The sequence below is a fragment of the Magnolia sinica genome, chromosome 9 (assembly GCF_029962835.1).
Source record: "Magnolia sinica isolate HGM2019 chromosome 9, MsV1, whole genome shotgun sequence".
In the NCBI taxonomy this organism is placed as follows: domain Eukaryota; kingdom Viridiplantae; phylum Streptophyta; class Magnoliopsida; order Magnoliales; family Magnoliaceae; genus Magnolia; species Magnolia sinica.
In genome coordinates, this window is record NC_080581.1 from 5,943,271 (window position 1) to 5,960,060 (window position 16,790).

Below are 16,790 nucleotides of genomic sequence, written 5' to 3' on the forward strand. Positions count from 1 at the left end.
CTATAGATAGTCCTAGAGTTTTTTCTTTTTTTTTGTTAGCTTTTTAGTACACCCCGATAGTCCAATCTACAGCCATGAATGGTAGTTCATCTGGTGGGCCCATCTTTGGAATGACTGTTGTGTGACGATATCATTCATTGGAAGATCCTAAGCATCTGATCAGCGGTCTGAAAACGAAGGGTTTGAAAAGTGGCCAATTGTTGAAATTCAGCATGAAGAGTGGAATCTTTATCGGATGGTCATGATTTCCCTCCTCGTTTGACTATTTTCACCGTGGTCAGCCCACAGCAAGTCCAGCTTATGGATGGTTCTGATTATCGAGGATGAGCAAAATTCGTGTCCATCGGGTCACACGTGCTCCGCTATGCATGTGGCACGTGCACCGACACGTTTTCCGAGTCACGAGTCCAACTAATGTGGGAACGGATTGGCTACTCCCCCTGACACCAGCCCCGTGGCTGGTGGTCGGTGCTCTGTGGGCCCCACCATGATGTATGTGTTTCATCCTTTCCGTTCATCCATTTTTACAGATCATTTTATGGCTTGATCCCAAAAATGCGAGGTGTATAAATCTCAGGTGGACCACACCACATGAAAACAATATTGATTGGACATCCATCATTAAAATCCTCCTAAGGCCCACTGTACTGTTTATTTGACATCCAATTGGTTGATTAGGTCATACAGCCCCAGATGAAGCGAAAAAACAAAAATCAGCTTGATCCAAAACTTTTATGGCCCCAAAATGTTTTTTAAAGGTGGACGCTCATTCAACACTGTTTCCTGTAATGTGGTCCACTTAAGATTGGGATATAACTCATTTTTGTTCTCAGATCGTAAAATGATCTGTTAAAATAGATGGACGGCATGGATGAAGCACATACATCATGGTGGGTCCCACGGAGCACCGACCACCAGCCATTGGCTGGTGTCAGGGGGAGTAGCCAATCCGTTTCCAACTAACGTAACTCACGGAAGAAACGGAAGGAAAATAAAAGAAAAGGTTTAATTGGGAAGCCTACTATACTCTGCGTGCGTATGTAATATTATAGTCACTCACGGTAGTACTTTACACGTACCGTATTTATACCTAATCCAAACCGTCCAAAATTTTCAACCACCATTTTCATGCTCTCGCCTGAAATTTAACATGATTATATGATTGAAACTGTCCTTTTTGGTGGCCATCAAACATAGTTAAATAGGATCTAGTCAACTGTTTAAAATCAGAAAAATCTGCATCAATTGGAGATTGGAATCATCTAAACCGATCAAGATATCTAATTCTATCATACGGACCAAAATGTTTAGTTCTTCCTTGAATATCTAGCTATTTTACTCCTTCGGTGGGCCACAATGCATAGAAGAAATGAACAGCTAGAATAAGTTTTCTTTTCCGTTCATATGCCTTGAACATATTTCGTCTGCTTTAGGATTGAAATACATCCTAGTTTTTTAAGCAAAAAGATCAATCTAGCTATGGCCCATCCTGCGCACGAGTATTGTATTCCATGCTATAACAGAGCATGCTATAATTCCTCTCAAAGTTGTTAGAAAGAAGAGAAAATAATTTAATACTCGTGCAGCCTCTGATGGATGATACTCAGGCAGTTAGAAATCACCGGGAAATTGCATAGGTGGCATCCAAGTAATTCAACTAAGCAGTCTACATCACGGAACAGATATATCATGTCTAATGTAGCCATTAGATTGTTAGACATTTGTTGGACGGTTAAATAAAAAAAAAATACAATGGTCATATTTAAAAAAACAAGTGTCCACGAATCAGAGGCTATGATTGTTCAACCAATCAATCTGATTTTTTAGATTGTAATTTAGTGAAAGTGTTTATCCGGTTTAATATGAATGAATATTTTGCCAAGTGTACCATTTTTAAGTGACCGTGTATCAAGCGTCGTACGCAGACAGAGTATCAAATCACTCCTCGAGAAGAAGACGGCAATTTCCTCGACTTTCTGCCCTTTTACTCTTCCATACTTCTTTCCTTCGCGCTGACGCTTTGGTGGTGGGAGAAGAGGGGGAGCACTACGCACCCATGCGCATGGTAGTCCTCAGCCCATCTCTCCTCCGTCTTCAATCCTCCATCCCTTGAAAAACCTCTTCTTTCTGGTGAGTTCCCCTTTCTCTTCTTTTTCATTTCTTCCATTTCTACCCCTCGTCTTTGCGGCTGACCCTTCAGATCTCCTTTAAACGGCCCAGGTCAATACAGTCATTTCCATTTACATTTCCCTTGCTGTTTAGGGTTTTTTCAGATTGCCGATCTGATCTGATTTCCTTCAATTGTAGTAATTCTGTGGTGAATTTTTTCTTATTGTAGTTTAATGATCGATTAGGATGTTTCTGATTTTGTGATTTTCTCCAATTTATATTTTCTGTATTTTTTTTTAACGATTTTCGATGTTTTCGGTTCCAGCCGATTTGAGATCTGTATTTATTTTTCTTCATTTTTAGCTGAGCTTGCTTTGGATTCAGTGTGTTTTTTGGTCTCTTTGATTTGATTATTAGTTAGATTTTACTTCATTTGCTGTGATTTTTATTTATTTATGTTTTTCTGTGATTTTGATTGAATACATTCGATGCCTGTGTTATTCTTTTCTTTTCTGGACTTTTATTCGTTTGATTTTAATGCCATGATTTTGGTTTTTTCTCTTTTGATGATTTTCTGTGGTTTTGATTTGAATGTACTCAAGATCCAGCTTCTTGCTAGATTGAACTTAGGTAATTTGCTGCAATCTTTCCCCAATAAATGCTGAGGTGATTCGTGCTGGGAAGAGATAAAGGAGGCGATTAATGGGATACGTGCAAGATTCAGTCATTTGTTGTGTGGGTCTCACTGTGCCCCTGCCCAAAAATTCAGGCGGGCCCACATGCCGAGTGGGTCACATATATGCATTGAACATGGACCACTGATCATAGTTTAACAATCAATTTTCGGGCTGGGGTGTTTGCACTTTGCAGCAGGATCCACATGAAGAGTGGCCTGGATCTTGTGCTTTTGCATGCCCAATATTTACCACTTTTTTACATTTTAGGTTCCAAGTTTCAGATCAATTCGAGATCCGTACTTTTTTTCCCTTCATTTTGTAGTTCAGCTTGCATTGCATTCAGTGACGTCTTTGAGTTGTTTCAATTTGATTAGATCGTTTCCACTTATTTTATCAGTTGAATTTAATTCAATTACTGTGATTTTTAATGTTTTTCTGTGATTTTGCTTTTGAATACATTTGCTGCCTGTGCTCTGGATTCTTTTTTGTCCTTTTGTCTGTTTGACTTAAATCTACTTATTGCACTATTTTCTGTAGTTTCAGTATGAGTGCATTCAAGATCCATTTACTTGCTAGATTGAACTTAGATAATTTTCAGCAATCTTTCCCTGAGAAATGCTGAGGCGATTTGTGCTAGGGAGTGACTAAAAATGCTATTCATGGGGCACATGCAAGATTCAGCCACTGATTTGGTGGGTCTCACTGTGTCTCTGCCCATAGAAATCAGGTGGTTCCACTTGCCAAGTGGGCCACATGTTTACCTTGAACGCAGACCACTGGTCGTAGTTTTTTTGACCATCAAATCTTTTCTCATACCTGCATGGCCACCTAATGTACTGGCCATTCGGGCCAGGGCATGTTCCGAGTGGGACCTGGATGAAGAGTGGCCAGGATCTTGAACATGTCTACCCAATTGGATGTGCTGCAAATTGCCTCCACATGCTCTCCTTGTGGAATCTCCCTAGCATTTCTCATTGTTCGTCCACCTGATTGAAGTACTGTGCTTTTCTTTTTCTATTTGTTGAATTTCCATCAATTCGATGTTCTGATCCGTTGCTTATTTTGGCTATTAGATCTACAGGTTTTACGAGATATTGTGCATTTTCAGTTCATCTTCATCAGGAAGACGTCATCTAATCCTTACGTTTTGGGATTTCTCATTGTCTAAGAAAAGATGTCCCACAGCGATACTGTTCCGCTCCATCCTTCATCCCAGTCAGACATAGATGAGATTGAGAACCTGATAAATGCCAGTGTCACATCTGCGCCCGCCACAGTACTTCCTGCAAGACCCCCTAGTCCTCCCAGAGCTTCCATCCCTGTATCCACGACCCCCTTTATACAATCAGACATTCCCCCTGCATATCAGAAGCCTTCACCAGCTCCCATTCCTGTTCCACGTGCACTACCATCCGAAAACCAATCAAGTTCTCGCCCGAGTATTGCTGCTACAGGGTTCGGGCCGGCCCCCAACACTTTGACTGAGCCTGTGTGGGACACAGTGAAGAGAGATATGTCTCGGGTCATTAGCAATCTGAAACTCGTGGTGTTTCCGAACCCGTATCGTGAAGACCCCGGGAAAGCTCTTAGGGATTGGGATCTATGGGGTCCATTTTTCTTCATTGTCTTCCTTGGCCTTACTCTATCATGGTCAGCATCAGTGAAGAAGGCAAGTGTTGGATTTTCCTATTTAAGTATTTCTTCCTTTATTTATCTGTTATGGGGATTTATTTAGTTATCATCGTATGTTGCTTTTTATATTTTATGGTGTGACTTGCCTTTTGAATTCTTTAACAAGCATCCTTTTTAGATCTATTTAGTTAGGAATTTATATAGGCTTTTAGGACGTTTTACTCTTCTTCTTCTTCTTCTTCTTTTTTTTTTGGGTTTACATTTGGAATGTCATGCTTTTTTACTTTTAGAAAAGAATTGATGACCTATGGTCTAACTGAAGGTTTGGCTCTTAATACAGTGGAATGGAAGAACAAGATTCATATAGCCGACCCCAATTAATTGGAATAAGGCTTAGATGATGACAATGATGATTTTTTGGGCTTTCCTTTCCTTTTTATAACTACGTTATCACTTCTTTTATGTGAGCCTCTACCATTGCTGGTTCTGGAGCCCGGGTGAAAGAGGAATCTTGATTTCCAGTGGGCAGCTGATAATAAAACGTCTGCCAATCTACTATTTAAAAGCTGATCCTCATTTTGCCGGGAGGATGGCTAAGATGATGTTGATAATTCATAGGTTCTCATGACCCTAATTACTGGGAGGATGGCTAAGATTATGATATTGATAAGTGATAAGTTCTTATGCTGTTCCATTGCATGTCTTTTATTTTTATAGGATTTGATTAACAACATTATTCTTAATTCGGTTGTTGTTGATCGTTCAAATGAAGAATAATGTAATCATTATCCATAAAAAGGCACTATTCTTCATTATTTTGTGGCGAACTTCTTTTTGTCCAAGTGCCTTCCAGTTGAGATGGGCCATACCTTCATTGCCCTCATTACAAAACTCGAAGATGCAGTGAATCTTAAAGATTTTCGTCCAATTAGTTTGATAAGCAGTCCCAACAAGATTCTTTCCAAGGTTTTGAGTCAAAGCTTCTCCCCAACCTCATATCCCTGTTTCAGAGTGCTTTCGTGTTTGGGAGACATTGTGGATAATGTGTGGATTGCACATGAATGTTCAGACACTTGCCATAGATCTGGCCGTCCGGGGTGCTATGCAAACTCGATCTTGAAAAGGCTTATGACCATATCGATCGGTCCCTTTTAGACTATACGATGACTAGGATGGGCTTTAGGGTTAAATGAGGGTGTGGACTTGCTCCTGTATATCGTCTATGAGATTCTCAGTCCTTGTTAATGGGTCTCCTTTTGGTTTCTTTAAAGCCTCCCGGGGGCTTCGACAGGATGACCCTCTCTCTCCATTCTTGTTTGTTCTCGTATCGAAAGCCCTTAGTTGAATGCCATCCAGGGGCCAGGAGGCTGGTCTGTTTAGGGGTTTTAAGGTGGATAATTTCCCCCAACCCATTTGTCATCTCTAGTTTGTTGATGATACTCTAGTCTTTTGCGAGGTAGAGGAGTCTATGGTTGAGTTCTTGTGTATGACTATTTGTTGGTTTGAGGTGGTTTCAGGTATGAAGGTCAATTTGTTTGAGAGTGAATTTTTTAGGATTAATCTTTTGGTGGAAGAGACCTCTCACTTAGTAGAAATATATGGGTGTGGGGTTGGAACCCTTCCAATAACATACTTAGCCCCCCCCTCTCTGTGTGAGAAATCCTGCCCTCTACCTTTGGGATTAGATTTTGGAATGGATGGAGAGGAAACTCTTCCCTTGTAAGAGCAAGCTCCTCTCATTGGGGGGCAGGATAACTTTAATAAAGGATTCTCTCTCCAACCTATCCATTTATTATATGTTGCTCTTCCATTGCCTTAAATTTGTCATCCTCCGAATTGATAAACTCCGTACGGAGTTCCTTTGGCAGGGAGGATCCCCCCATAGAAAATTCTCTCTCCTAAATTGGAAGGAAGTTTGTACTTCCTACTCGGATGGGGGTGCAGGCATTAAGAGATTGGATTTATTTAACAAGGCAATGCTAGGCATATGGAGGTTCAACAAGGACCTAAACCTATGGGGATCGATTGTTGGAGCTAAACAAGGACCAGATCCTCCTCTCTTTATTGCTCATCCTTTATTTGGAAAGGGATTGCTAGAGTTGCTTTGAAAGTTTTTGATGGTTTGAAAGTTGTTTTTGGGCAATGAGGAAGTAGTGAGATTTTAGGCTGATAAATGGTGTGGGGATTCTCCTCTCATTTTGTAATTCCCTGCTTTGGCTGCTCTTGGCTGTGAAATCAATATATCGGTGGCAGATTGTTATTTGGGTGAGGGTGTGAATGGGGTTTGGATCCCCCTCATTTAGAAGAAACCTAATAGATTGTGAAATAGAAGAGTTGGCTACTCTTCTGTCTTCATTGCAGGGTTACACTCCTTCCTCCAAGACAGAGGATTCTTTAGTGTGAAGCTTCTCTAGTTCGGGAGCCTGTTTGGTGCAGTGTTTCTACAAGACTGTTGCCTCTAACTCCCTCCTAGTTAGTTGCAATTCCTTTGGGGCAGTTTGGTTCTATGGGGCTCCCCCAAAAATAGCTGCCTCTGCCTGGTCGGCCGGAAAGAACCACACCCTCATGGTGGACAATCTCTGGAAAAGAGGAATGCCTATCAGTATCACCAATGTTTGTCTTCTATGTCTTCAAGGAGTGAAATTGGTGGATCATCTCTTCCTCCACTGCTCTTTACATGGGACATTTGGTCAAGGTTGCTGGTTTGTGTGGGGGTCCACTGGGTGATGCCCTCGACTATAAAGGGTCTCTTTGACTCTTCGCACACAGATGATGGAGGTTCGTTTGGCAGGAAGGCTTGGAGACTCAGTCTCCTTTGGTTCTTTGTGCTGTTTGGTTTGAGAGGAATAACTGCTGCTTCTGGAATTCTCGCCTCTCTGTTGGGGTTTTTTGTAGGGTGTTAAGCTTATTCAGAGATTGGACTTCCTAGATGGGGTTGAGGTCAGGGTGGTTTCCAGTCATGGGACTGGTTTGTTGTACTATAGTTTTTCTGTGTTTTTTTGTTTTTTGTTTTTCTGCTTTCGCTTGCTTGTCTTGGATCTGTTTTCTAGGTCCTGCCTAATAAATGATTACATCTTTCAGAGGAGAGAGAGAGAGAGAGAGCCGCCTAATTCTTCTTCATCTGTCATGTTTGTACTCATGCCACCACCTAATTCTTCTTCATCTGTCATGTTTGTACTCATGCCACGTGGTGTGTACTTAATCTTGTCCTTTTATCACTATTAGTTTTAAATAGTGCATAACGTGTTGTGTATCATTCAGCCCTCTTATACCATGCAGCGTAAGCAACACAATAGTTCTTCTTCTTCTTCTTCTTCTTCTTCTTCTCTCTCTCTCTCTCTCTCTCTCTCTCTCTCTCTCTCTCTCTTTTTAACAATAAAAATGAGGAAAATATGATAATACTAAGAAGAGAAAAAGCCTAAAACATGACCACCACCATTTTACGCTGACACTACACTATAGGGCAGCCACTAAAAAACCACCACTGTAGAGTGATGGCCCACATGGACTGGACAGGTTAAGTCTGTACCATGCACACGCCACAGTGGGCCCCACATGGGCCACACCATAGAAAACAATGCAATGCCACCCAAACACCTCCGAAGAAGCATGGGTTGCATGCATGCCATACACACACCCGAGCAGGCCCCTAAAACGAAAAAATGAGGAAAAAGAAAAATTTAAAATTGCAGAGCAACTCCTATCCTACAACATTGCATATTGACATGCCATGCACACACCACAATAGGCCCCTAAAGCGAAAAAAGGAGGAAAAAGGAAAAAATTGCATAACAACCCCTATCTTACAACATTGCATATTAACATGCCATACACACACTGCAGCAGGCCCCTAAAGCGAAAAAATTATTTAAAAAAATGAAAAAATTGCATAGCAACCCCTATCGTACAACAATGCATAGTAACCGGTATCTTCAAAAAAAAGAAAAAAGAAAAAAGAAAAAAAGAAATCAAGGGAAAATGGCAAAAACATTCTGTTGGTAGGTAATTACCACCTGTTGGCTTATCTGTCGATAACCACCACTCCACTTATCCCTTTTTGTAGTAAGATTGCTTTCAACCAATCCACATTCTGCTGATGGGGTGTGAGATAAGTGATGAACTTCACTCTATAAAACAAGTATCTATTGATACCTTGTTTCGGTTGAACTTACTGGGAAATGATCACATAAATGAGATTGCCTCAATAGAGAGAGAGAGAGTTTTGGGGTGAGAATATTGCAAAAGGAGGAGGTTTGGAAGCCTTTTTATAGGAAAAAAAGAGAGGCATATTTGCTGCTCTCGGGATTCAAACACAAGACATTCTACTCCGATATCATGTCAAATAACCACTTACTCTAAAAGCTCGAGCCGTTAGAGGATGGTGTATCAATGTAGATCAAGGGACTTTAACAACATCTATGTGAAAGTCTTGTTTGCATGTGTGCAATACATTTGAATGCCCCACCCCTTTGATGATTTGAACTCGAGACAAGTCCAAGAAAACGTTGTCCATGTTTGTGTGTCTCTAACTCAAGATAATTCCAAGAAGCTTTGTCCATGTGTGCTACATTGACACAAGGACTTGAGAGTTAATCTATACAAATTAGGAATGCTCCACTTCGAGTTTTTGTCATGTTGATGCTTCGGGTAGACGGTGTAGGCACCAGCCACCAGGGGTGTTTGAAACTATATTCCGTGAGTCTCATGCAATCTCACAGATACATGTTGACTAATGAGTCTGGATTTCAAGGCATTTGCATAGGATAAATCAAGAGGCAAATTCCTTTTGAGTATGGTTCTGCATGTGATAATGTGGGCAATTTATATGAAAAACAGAAGAAAAGACATTCTGATAATAATTCATTGCACATAGCTCTTGTTAAAGAGAAAGTTAAGTTGCATTGGATTCTCGTATTGAAGAATATTTAAGGGGGTGACTGCTGGGCAAGAAGGGAAGTTCATCCTCCCCCTCTTTTGTTTTGCTATTTCAGGAATCACTTCTCTCGCTGATGGGTTAACTTGGGAGCGGAGAGTGATCTTCCTGTAGCTTATGGTTTACCTTTATTGGGGGCCAATAGTCCTTTGTATTGGGGACTCATTCCCTCTTCCTTAGTTTAATGCATTTCGAGGGGGGTACCCCTTCAGATCTCCCTTGTGATTGGAGTGCCGTTATTGACAATTTGGGCAAGTTTACCAAGAAGTTTATATTTGGTCTAAGCCCCCAAAAGGGTGATGGAAGTTTAGGAGGGTGGCCACTTTCATCTCCCTCGTGATTTGGATTGCAGTTAGTGACAATTCATGCAAGGATACTAGAAAGTTATTATTTGGATTAAGCCCCCAAAAGGGTGATGTAAGTTTAAATGTCGATGAGATCTCTTTTGACAAACCCAAGGCCTCTGATATTGGTTAAGAGATGATACTGGTACTTCAAAATTGTCCTCTCCTCCCTGCCCAATAACAGGGACTAAACTTGGTGGTGTTTCTTGAGATTGTAACTTCTGTTTGTTGGAGGAGACTCGTACAATGTGACTGTGGGCTTCCGTGTCTTGCTTGGTTAACGAGTTAAGATTGAATGCTTCCCTGCGGATCTCATTCAAAGGTGAATGCTAACTTCATTGCTGATGCCTCAGCTAAGAGGCATGTAGACACCGAGGCAAGTTTCAGGAGATGGTTGCAAACTCCATTTCCAGCATGAGAGCCACAGTTTTGCTAGTTCTCTCTGTGGGTACTTCATGGTGCTTCATTTCTGCCAAACTGATCTACTGGTTTGATGGTAGGATCCCATGGTATGGGGTGGCCCATTGGGTCCTCGGGCCTAGCCTGTCATGGCCTGGGCTAGGGTTCATCAAAGACACACAAGACCTGGAAATCTACCTCGCTCATCAGTTGGCCTGGGCTCTGGCTGTCCAGCAGGCTATTGATCCAATGGCTACAATCCTTATGCCTGAGATGGGCCGGATCTAGGTTTGTTTAACGGGCCGAGCTTTCACAGAGCCCAGACCAAGCATTGTTTCATGGGGGCGAGCTTGCACAGATCATCACCCTGCCTGATGATTTGCCTAAGCAGTTTATGGAAGATTTCAGCTCCAAGAGCAATTGCTTCCATTTTCTTAATTCTTAACCAATTTTCTTTTTGAAAAGTTGTTTGTAAAATTCCTTTTCATCCCAGAATATGTTATTGGTTTCATCATTATTATCAAGGTGAGCTGTTCGCTGTCCTTTTAACTTAGCATCAGGCTTACCCTGCTAGCTTCAGGAAGTTTCAAGCATTTGGGTCTTTCAAGCTAACTGAAGCATGCCCTTTTCTTTCACGACAGCATGACTGGAACTGTGGGAGTTTCCAGCTTTTACCTACCACATTGAGAAGGCTTGGTCTTCTAGTTGTTTGTTGTCTGAACATTATCTTTTTTATCTGGAAGTTCGAAGTGACTTTTATTTTTTGGGTTTATGTAATTTGTTAGGTTCTGCGACAGGCAAACAGTTTCAATTTGCCTGTCACAGATAGGGGTGTTAACCTGGGCGGGTTGGGTTGGGTTGGGTTGGGTCGAGGGTCAACCCAAGCCCAACCTGGCGTCAAGAGGGCTCAACATGCAACCGGAGCCGATCCCAATTCCAACCCGAACCCAACCCAAAGTCCTCCATATTCAACCCAACCTGACCCAAACATGTGTGATTCCCGACCCAAACCCAACCCAAGGACCTTGACAACCTGATCAGACCTGAACTCGACTCCAGTTGGGTCAGTCGGGTTTGGGTTGACCAAAACCCTAGTTGCAACCCGAGTTGCAGATATCTAGCTCAATTTAATAGTATTTACAAGCTGCTGTCACAGTAGGGGATTGCCTTTGACATTTCATTCCCTAATTGTTACCCACTGGGTTTTCGTGACTGCGTGCTGGCATTTCTTAGACTTCCTCAAGTTCTTTTGTAGACATTTTGATGAACCTGGAAAAGAGGATTAAAAGGTTGGAACTAACGTATGACAAGAATTCTTGGAATTCCTTGGGGATTCTTGATTGGTGCTGAGCTAACCATAACGCAAAGTTTCATTGTTTTAATCAAGTGCATTTTGGATTACCCGGTTTCAATACTGGTTTCTGTATCTTTCTTGTCATGTTTCTTTTTTGGGTAAAGGATGTGTCGTTGATTTAATTTGAGAGAGGAATCCTCCTTCTCATGTGTTGTTTCTGATAAATATACGAAGACAATTATAGTGCTTCTGATGAGAAACTTAAGTAGCACCGTCTTCAAGGAGCTCTCCATTTGGAAGATGGAAACCTGATAGTTGCCAAATTTGCCAAATTACCCTGTGTGGTTCAGATTGATTCATGGTTCACCACAAATTAGTGCGCTGTTTTTGCCCAATTAAGCAAATTCCCTTTCAAGTTCAACAAAACTACGACACATGCACTATTCCAGTTATACACCATTGGGATGACTGTTTTCACCCCGTTAAGTGAATTCCCTGCTGTTAAGTTCACCAAAACTACAATACATGCACTTTGCCTGTTATACATCATTGAGAATGATTGCATCTAGTTTTACATTTACTTCATCATCACCACCACTGCCGCCACTTCCATCACCTCCATCACCATCATTAGGGGTGCAACTTGGTTGGGTTAAGGGTCTACCCAAGCCTGACCTGACCTCAAGATGTCCAACCTGGAACCTGACCTCAAGATGACCCGACCTGCAAGCTCATCTAATCCCGAATTCCAACGTGAAGTGCCCAACCTGAATTTCTCTATACCTGATCCAACCCGATCCAACCTGACCCAAACTGACCCAAACATGTGATTATTCCTAATCCGATGCTCAAACTGAAACCAACCTGATTTCAAATTGGGTTTGCATTTTCCAACACAAACCTGGCTGAGGACCTTAACAGCCTGACCCCAACCTGACTTGAACTTGGGCTGGGTCAATAAGGTTTGGGTTGACCTGAACACAAGTTGCAGCTCTATCCATCATCATGGTCTTGTCCCAGCTATTTGGGGTTTGAGATTGCATCACTTATTTTCATGAAAATGCTCTGCTGAATTGAACTGCAGTTAACAGTTTGATATTGTGGGAGTGACCAAATTGTGATTACCTTCAGTAATTCATATTGGGAGACTCCCTTGCAAGTACATTACTTTCATGTGGAATGTGATGGCAATTTGTGGGCTAATTTCTCGTTATTGAACTGAATGGTTGCAATTCAATTCAGTTGTGCATCCAAACACAGTAACACACCCTTAGTTGTATACAGTGAACATGCAACTAATTTCTTTTTCTGATTTTGATCTAACAGTCGGAGGTTTTCGCTGTTGCGTTTGCCGTCCTTGCAACAGGTGCTATAATTCTCACATTGAACGTGCTACTCTTGGTAAGCAGCTCCCATTTCTTTACAAACGGAAAAAAAAAAAAAAAAAAAAAAAAAAACCGAGTTCATGGGTATAGAGTCATGTCCATCACATCTGACACCTTCCATGGCTGCACATTGTTTCAGGGAGGGCACATAATCTTCTTCCAGAGTCTCAGCCTCCTCGGCTACTGCCTATTTCCACTGGATGTCGGGGCTGTAATCTGCATGCTGAAAGACAATGTTATAATCAAGGTGGTTGTGGTGGCAATAACGTTGGCGTGGAGCTCTTGGGCTGCCTACCCATTCATGAGCGCAGCTGTCGCCCCAAGGAGAAAAGCACTCGCTCTCTATCCGGTTTTCCTCATGTACATCTCCGTCGGTTTCCTCATCATTGCCATAGATTAAGGCATCAAGTGGTCGATGGTCTTAAAGAGGTTTTATTTTTTGTTCGACCCTTCAATATCACATACAGATTTATAGTCATTTTACATGTTCGCAGTTCGGGTTTTTAAGGAAGTGATTCTTGGATTTTGATCTGTTTTGATGATGGGTTTGTTTAGAAGACTTGGGACAGACTAGGACATGCGCTTGAAATAGGCATTTGGTTGCAGTTGTATAAGATGGTTTTACATGAAGTGTATCTTATGATTTGCTGTGATTTTTCCAAAGGTTTTCAGACCTCTGCTTTCTTTTTCAGAGATGTTTTTGTACCATTGAGTGTGATACTTCCCATTGGCCGTGCAGGATCTGGGCCATTCATCCAGGTGTGCCAAGGCCAGAAATGAAATTGGTTGGACGACCGATTGCAGCCAGTCTAATGAAAGTGTGGATGGCTCTCCACATTGACTGTAACAATCCTCTAATTGAGCGGTTAGGATTGTCCAATCGTTAGGATTCATGTAGCGATGAGGCGGGGCCAGGTGGCCCATTGGACTTCAGGTGATAGGCAGGATATAGGGTTTGTCTCGGGCCTGTAATAAAAGGGCCACACCCACCAGTTGGGCTCGCCCTTGGTTTGAAGCCAATGGATAAAACGGGCAGTGGCTGAAATCAAAGCTCTGTTACTGAATGAGGCCGGTCAGGTTCTAATTATCAAATGGGCGGGCCAGAGCAGGCCCTGAGTTCGCCAAGACCTGGCCCATTCGTATCCTTTTTGTCTAAGATTTATCAGCGGATATGGGTCAGTGGTGCGTTTGGTTGCACTAGTTAGCATGAATCATGATATTGGTGCTACCAAACGCTCCCTAAAAAAATTGTCAGGAATTCGATTTGCCGTCGATCGATTGGCTTGGTACGTGCTATGCACGTGGAGAGAGAGAGAGAGAGAGAGAGAGAGAGAGATTCCCAGGAGAGCCTCCCACTATCTCAATTGCAGGACCGTTGAAATGTCATGAAAACCATGAGAGGGGCTGTATTCCAAAACTGTGAGCCATCAGACAGTGGTATCCGTACGATTAGTGTGCTGACAACGGACGGTCAGCTCAGAAAGACCGACGGTTCACATTCAAAGGAAGAAGTCCACATAATCGAACGGTCAGACGTGTCCAATCACTTCCGTTTTGAACATTTAGTACATCCAATTCGTGACCCACCGGACCGATGCTACTGATCATAAGCTCTTGCCACGGGCACCGTGGGGAAGGAGTGAAGGATCAAGCGCGCGTGTCAGTTGGTTCATCATCGACACCCGCCAAAGACCTGCAGTTGACAGCTCTGGCTGTGGGGGTATAATTTCACGTCGAAATGCCAATTCTACTCGCGGATACAAGATTGAGAGGTCTTCGCAGTAGACGTGAGTGATGCAGTGTAAGAATAACTAGATCTCTCCCAGACACACGTGTCGAGAGAGTAGGATTCCATTGACTACTATCGCGAGTAGCCATAACACGGGTTAATTCCTTGCTAAGGTGGGTGACGTTAACTACAACTCGTGTGATGTACCCTCCTTTTGTCGTTTTCCGCGCCCAACACCACCCAACCAGCTGGTGGAAGGGAGCCCACCTTGATGTTACTGGGTAAACTTAGCGGGTATTACCCTAATCATGTGGCCTGTGGCGGCTCACATTGATGTATTTTTTTTTTTGTATATCCACGCCATCCATCTGTTTTTTCATCTAATTTTAGGATGCAATCGGAAACATTAAGAATACTCAAATCTCACGTGGACCATCGTGGGCCACCAAAGTTTTGAAAGCTGATATTGCATTTTCCCTTCATCCACATCTTCTTGACATTATCAATATGTTGGATGGAAAATAAACATTACAACAACCTTACCACGTGCACTTTGGAGTTTTTAATGGTGAGGCACTCAATTGCCATTGTTTACTATGGTATGGTCCACTAGAGATTTAGATGTGCTTAATGTTTTAGACCCGTCTTAAAATGATTTAGAGTAATGAAACGGCAATGTGGACATACAACACATCATTAAAGTGGTGTTACCGGGGTAACACCTAGCCTGATCCCCGTTGGATAAGCTCAGTGACTCCACATTACCCAGGGCACACATATATGAGAAAACCACACACATTCACGGTGGGTCCATAGTGATGTTTATTTGTCATCCAACTTGCTTATAAGATCACACGTGTATGTATGAAGGGAAAACACAAAGCTTATCTATAACTTTTGTGGCCCTTGAGAATTTTTAGTGGTAGGCATTAACTTACACTAATATCTAGTGTGTAACCCACTTGAGCTTTGGATATAATTTATTTTTTGTGCTCGAGCCTCACAATTATGTAGTAAAATAGATGAACATAGGAGATAAAACGCATAAATCACATGAGTCCTCACAGAGTCAATGAATATGTCATCAGCTTTTCATATTTTATCCCCACAGTCCATTCATTTTGGTGGCTTATGTCAGGGGACGAGCTAAAAAACAAAAAGAGACAAATCTAAAGCTCAAGGAAACTACGTCATAGAAAGTAGTGGGGATAATTAGGAGGCCTTAGTAGTTGGATAAGCTAATATTTGTGTTTTTCATTCATCTATTGGCATGTTATATGACAAATAAACAATGTGGTCTGCTCCCAACAAAGTTTCAACAATAAGCATTCAAATCCTACCGTGTCATATTGTGTGGTTCATTTGAACTTCGGATCAACCTCATATTCATACTCATACCATACAATGAGATTGTACACGGATGAATGGTGTGGACAAAACACATACATTAAGATAGAGCTTAAAGAACTTTTTCATCGTAAACTTAAACAGTGTAGGTGTCACTACCCAATCTCCGTCTTTAAAATTAACCATATCTAAAACTTAATCAGGCCACATCACAAGAAAAAGTAGCGGTATAGTACTTAAAAATCTTCTTAGACTCGTGTGAGGTTTGGATCAAGCTAATATTTATCCCTTTTATTTTATCCCAGTGGAACTTATCCTACGAACGGGTTGGATGGTATAAAAAAATCACAGTGAGTTCAACCAAAAGGTTTTAATGGTTTAGATGGTATGTAAGTTGAGTGTTCTCATCCCTTCCCATTCCTACTGTTCCTTCCAATATAGCCCACTTGAGTTCTGAATCAGCATGGTTTTTTGAAGTCATAAACTTAATGATCTGATCCAAACGATGGACGGTTGGATGCTTATATGTACAACCTAGGGACCCACATCGCTTTTTGTTGCACCCACTTCCAAGAGCAGCTGATGTAGTAAATTCGCCGCCGGTGGCAGGGCAAAAACACATACTCTTGCAGAGTAGAAATGGCCATATACACTAAAGCAGCTTAAACACATCTTATACAGTAACCTTAATTTAAAAAACAGAACAAATGTTAGTATTCACGTTAGATGTATCGGATTTCGTAAAAGAAATTAATTAATTCGATGATCCTGACCTCAGACCAATGGAGTTTGTTTATTGAATTTGGACCGTCAGATAAATGAGCATTTTGTATCCACTCAAAAATTTAAACTAGTATATTTAATTTATAATTATTTATATTAATCTATCTATAGTGTATCCCACATTTGGGATTAAGTTCCACATATGCCACGTATACAAT

At 41.6% G+C, this 16,790-nt stretch overlaps 1 protein-coding gene across 3 annotated transcripts; it reads left to right on the top strand.

The window, feature by feature from the left end:
* The first annotated feature begins 1,951 nt into the window (after positions 1-1,951).
* On the top strand, positions 1,952-13,436 carry LOC131256755 (protein YIP4b-like). Of its 3 annotated transcripts, none has more exons than XM_058257788.1 (4): positions 1,952-2,130; positions 3,895-4,455; positions 12,715-12,789; positions 12,913-13,436. In XM_058257788.1, the coding sequence occupies exons 2-4, from the start codon at positions 3,961-3,963 to the stop codon at positions 13,171-13,173; spliced, it is 831 nt and encodes a 276-aa protein (XP_058113771.1). In that variant the 5' UTR covers positions 1,952-2,130; positions 3,895-3,960; the 3' UTR covers positions 13,174-13,436. The 3 variants fall into 3 exon arrangements, with proteins under 3 accessions (XP_058113771.1, XP_058113770.1, XP_058113769.1); XM_058257787.1 differs by having other exon boundaries at positions 1,953-2,130; positions 3,868-4,455; XM_058257786.1 differs by having other exon boundaries at positions 1,957-2,130; positions 3,860-4,455.
* Positions 13,437-16,790: the final 3,354 nt, after the last annotated feature.